This window comes from Macrobrachium nipponense, chromosome 14 (genome assembly GCF_015104395.2).
Source record: "Macrobrachium nipponense isolate FS-2020 chromosome 14, ASM1510439v2, whole genome shotgun sequence".
Taxonomy (NCBI): domain Eukaryota; kingdom Metazoa; phylum Arthropoda; class Malacostraca; order Decapoda; family Palaemonidae; genus Macrobrachium; species Macrobrachium nipponense.
Window position 1 is genome coordinate 60,171,186 of NC_087207.1, and position 5,000 is coordinate 60,176,185.

General features: G+C 35.5%; 2 protein-coding genes across 3 annotated transcripts in view; both read left to right on the top strand.

Annotated features, from left to right (window-relative positions):
- The window catches only part of LOC135226120 (uncharacterized), a 275,551-nt gene that overhangs the window by 113,951 nt on the left and 156,600 nt on the right, over positions 1–5,000 (top strand). The window lies entirely within an intron of this gene.
- The window catches only part of LOC135226248 (WAS/WASL-interacting protein family member 3-like), a 24,384-nt gene that overhangs the window by 15,594 nt on the left and 3,790 nt on the right, over positions 1–5,000 (top strand). Inside the window, exon 4 of the mRNA XM_064265688.1 lies at positions 4,506–4,548. Coding sequence (XP_064121758.1) covers positions 4,506–4,548 — 43 coding nt within the window. The remainder of the gene's footprint in view (positions 1–4,505; positions 4,549–5,000) is intronic.

Consider the following 5,000-nt stretch of genomic DNA (forward strand, 5'->3'; position numbering starts at 1 on the left):
AGGGATATTCAGTTAAGACTATTATTATTATTAATTTTATTATTATTATTATTATTATTATTATTATTATTATTATTATTATTATTATTATTATTATTATTACGTCTTCCATCCGTTTTGCAAATATTACCAAAACATAAAAGAGTAAACAAGATAATGGTTTGGTTATACGACAATTGTTTAAAAAAAAAAAAAGAATGCCATGAAAAATTAACTTTTCAAAATCCATTACAATCGTAGCATTAACGTTTTGAATGTCTCACATACACACACACACATAATATATATATATACTATATATATATATATAGATATATATATATATATATATATATATATATATTATAAATATATATATAATATTAATACCTAACTCACACCTGTGAAACACTTTCTTATTTGTACCCGTACGCACGTGCGCACAAAAACACAGACATATTCTATATAGATATACATAAACACGTATGCATTTTTGTATGTATGTATGTATGTTTGCATTCGAATCATAATCAAAAACCGTTTGCAGAAACATTCCCATATTCTTTTTTTCCTCCAAACTTCTCGCGAGTAAAGATCAGAGGTAAAACATTACAAACTATAAACGAAACGCGAACAAAACAAGACCATTAATCCGAGCTTCTTCGCCCGTTTTCCGGCTGGCTATAATACCACAGGCCCTCTGGCGAGTTTTTTTCCGTTGCGCGCCGCTACGTTGACAGAGCGACTCGTAAAACATCGGTCTAAATGGTGTTGGGTTGGGGGGGAGGGTGGGACCTTGTTAGCAATATATCTGCTTACGTGGGCGTTCGAGCAACAGCATCACTCGGAATGGAAAGCCTCATTTCTCTCAAAAGTCTGGAAATCAACAGCTTTCTCTTTACAATCTGGAATTCCCCATTCCTAGCTCTTAAGAATTTTGAAGTACACCAGATAATGAACTTTGAGGACGCAAAAACGTATGGGTTCAGCTATAGTTGCCCGATTCCAAATTTGTTTCTTCTGTGAAGATGTCATCGAAGGACTGACTATTGAGTTGGAAGCCGACATTTCTCTCTTCAAAATCTGGAATTCCTCATTCCTTTCTCTTAATAATTTGAAGTACACAACAGATATGAATTTTGAGGACGCAAAAAACCTATGGGTTCAGCTATAGTTGCCAGATTCCAAATTTGCTTCTTCGGTGAAGATATCATCGAAGGACTGACTAATATTCGTCATCACGTCAACTTCATACACTATTTAAAATATTACGCAATTTACTTTCCACTTGCATACATTCAGTGGTACCTGAATATTACAAAACCTTTGTTCTATGATCTCTGAATATCAAAGCCCCTTCGTTCTAAGTTGATTATAACTTAGTTTAACCAGACCACTGAGCTGATTAGCAGCTCTCCTAGGGCTGGCCCCGAAGGAGTAGATATTTTTACGTGGCTAGGAACCAATTGGTTACCTAGCAACGGGACCTACAGCTCATTGTGGGATCCGAACCACATTATATCGAGAAATGTATTTCTAATCACCAGAAATAAATTCCTCTGATTACACGTTGGCAGAGCGGGGAATCGAACTTCGGACTACCGAAACGATAGTCGACCACGTTAACCATTCGTCTAATGAGGAAATTGAACATCTACCACTCGGTTAACACAATACTATCCAGATCAACTCTTTGTCCCTCTAGAGACCTCTGAAATAAAGCATTTTCAAAGATCTACTCTCTCAATATGAACAAACCACCTAAAACCTATATCATTCATTGTTCGGTTTACCTCTGATAGCAGTTCCCACCGTTACCCTTACATTTACGCTCAACAATCACACTTCCATACAGTAGTTTTGGTTCATCACTTTCATAACATATTACCATTACAGAGAAAATAAAATGAAAACTCAAACTAAAATAAAAACTCAAGCGAGCTATATTAACTTCTCTGGAAACCTGGCATTAAAAAAAAAATCCAAACTGCGCGATGAGATTTACTTACGATAATGATACTAAGCTAAACCAGAGATACTAAACTTTCGGCGAGGCTAAAAAATAAAAAAATAAAATAAAAAAAATGTAAAAAAAAAAAAGTCCAAAACAACATTAACTTTGATCGTTAATATCCGACAAAACGAAGTTCCTTTTTTTTTTTTTTTTTTTTTTTTTTTTTTTTTTATATATAAATAAAAACATTCCAGACATCGCAGCGCACAGTTGGCACGGCAGTTTAGACCAGGTGTGGGACTCGTCCCGGCCGTTGTTTATTGCAATGTAAAACTGGTTCACTTTCGGGAGACGCCGTGAAAATACATCCCTTGTTCAGTAATACAAATGTTCCCCTTTAAAAGGATATTTTGCGAGCGACACTTCTGTAATCACGGGACATACTTACTTCGATTATTTATATTATGCTAAACCCTAGATATTGATAAAAATAGGACAATAAGGAATAAACCGAGAAAAAAAGCTTATAACATCAAGGAATTAACTGATATGTCTACAAATAATAAAATGAAAAATACTATAGTAGATTCACATCAACCATACATCCGATGTCTAAGCCAGTCCCTAACGACGCTCCTGATTGGCTGTTGATAAGAAAGTCACAGGGCTGGAAACTCTCAGAATCTCTCAAGAGTTCACATAGGCAGGATGTATGTTCCACCTCTCCTGAAAGACGTATCCCTCAGGAGAGGTGAAGCATACATCCTGCCTATGTGAAATCTCGAGAGAGACAGAGTTTCCAGCCCTGTGACTGGCTTATCAACAGCCAATCAGGAGCGTCGTAAGGGACTGGGCTAGACATCGGATGTATGGTTGATGTGAATCTACTATAGTATTTTTCATTTTTATTATTTGTAGACATAGCAACAACAATTCAACTTCAGAATGTCTTCCATCCTTCGTATTTCTAAACATGACTGCTCTTCTCTTCAACTCCGAACCTTTCTTTATACCTCCTCTATCTAATTTCCTCCTAATTGTTTTCTTTTCATAACCTATGTCTTCCTTTTCCCCTCCTTTCTGTTGCTTTTGTTCTGCTTCCAACGAAAGTCTGACATACTTTATTCCCTCCTCTTTCTTCAAAGTTCCTGCTGTTAAAACAATGGGCCGTTTTCATTTTTCCATTTCTGGATTAGTTTATCTAATTTCCTTTCATCTCCGTTTTCTTCTTACAATATCTGTTTAAACAGGGCTGTCCTTTTATAACCGGAACATTTTCCTCCTCCTCCTCCTCCTCATTCTTCTTCTTCTTCTTCTTCTTCTTCTTCTTCTTCTTCTTCTGATAATGAGATGCTCCACCTCCTAACGGAAAAACGAATAGTCCCGTCCGATGCTCCCAAAGGTCAAAAGAGGCTTCCCCGAGTAATCCCCTCCCCTAAATACATAAGAAAAAAAGGGGAAAAAAAAGAAGAAAAAAAAAAACTCGCCATTAAAGCAGGGGGAAAAGAATATTTCTTTTCTTGACCAAAAAGGAATGTTTTCCTCTATCTATAAGAAAAAGTTTTTTTTTCTCTCTCATTTTTGTTTTACAGCAAGAGAGAATAAAACTAAACCCGAAGCATGGCGGTAAACTTTCGCCCTTAAAGTCAACAAAAATTAACGCGTGTCTTGAGAAGTGTTTCTCCTTCGGAAGGAGTGTAACTTGTAGGTCTTTATTTTCCCGCGTAAATATTTCGTGCTATCTTGAACTACATTAATATCGAAGTTCAAGCCGAAATGCAATGCATTACTACCACAATGCTAATTTCCTTTCGTTTTTATTTTTTTTTTATCTATTTATCAATTTTGTTTTCTTTTTTGATAAGTGGTACCTCCTCTTTCTGTATTTCCCTTCAATTCTTCTTACTTCCTCGTAATAAGCTTCATATTTTTTGGAAGCTTGAATTTCAAGTCAATGGCCCCTTTGGTGGCCTTGTTCCATATGAATAGGTCTCATCTATTGAATAATAATAATAATAATAATAATAATAATAATAATAATAATAATAATAATAATAATAATAATATTAATAATAATAATAATGTGCCAAGAGTCCTTGTAGCTCTTAGCTTCATTGTATTTATCGTTTCTCAAGTATAAAATCCAATCATCATATTTACATTGTGTAATATTACGCGCCTAGCTCATCTAAAGTCAATGCAATATAGTTATCTTCATATAACTACCTCTACACAAACATTTTAGCACTATTCAAATCTCTATTATACAATTCTACCTCCCACGTTGCACCTCGTAAGACAATTATTCAAAGCGACACGAATTAAACTACGAATAAGACCCCGAAAAAAATATATATATAACTTTAAGGTTACAGGTTGCCGTAAAGAAATTACGAGCCGAGGTCTCTCCTTCCCAAGAGTTAATTAGGTTACATCAGACGGGCGTAAAAGGCAGGAAAACAAACACGCACAAACGCGAATAAGAGGGCCGAGGGGGGGGAAGCCAGCCACTTCAGCATAAACATGCAAACATGCAAAAGACCCATTTCGATTGCACCCGTTTTCTCAGCAGGCAAAGGACCACCACCACAAGGAGATGAAGATTGTTTTATGAGGTATGGCGCTGCAAATGCTGCCAGTCACCGAAGTAGGAATAGTTTAATTTTACTGAAAAATATTTGGAAGAGAAAATAGCAAATAAATCAAGGTAGAGACATCACGCGCAGACTGATCTAGAAAAGGTTTCGAAAAGGGTAATCTAGAAGGGTGTTTGAAAAGGGTAATCAAGAAAAGTTTTTGAAAAGGGTAATCTAATAAGGTTTTTGAATAGGATATTCCAGAAAAGTTTTGAAAAGGGTAATCTGGAAACGTTTTTGAAAAGGGTGATCTGGAAAGGTGTTTGAAAAGGGTAATCTAGAAACGTTTTTGAAAAGGGTAATCTAGAAAGGTGTTTGAAAGGGGCAACCTAGAAAATATTTTGAAAAGGTTAATCTAGAAAGGTGTTTGAAATGGGTAAGCTTAAAAGTTTCTGAAAATCATATGAAGAAAAGTTTTTGAAAAGAGTAAT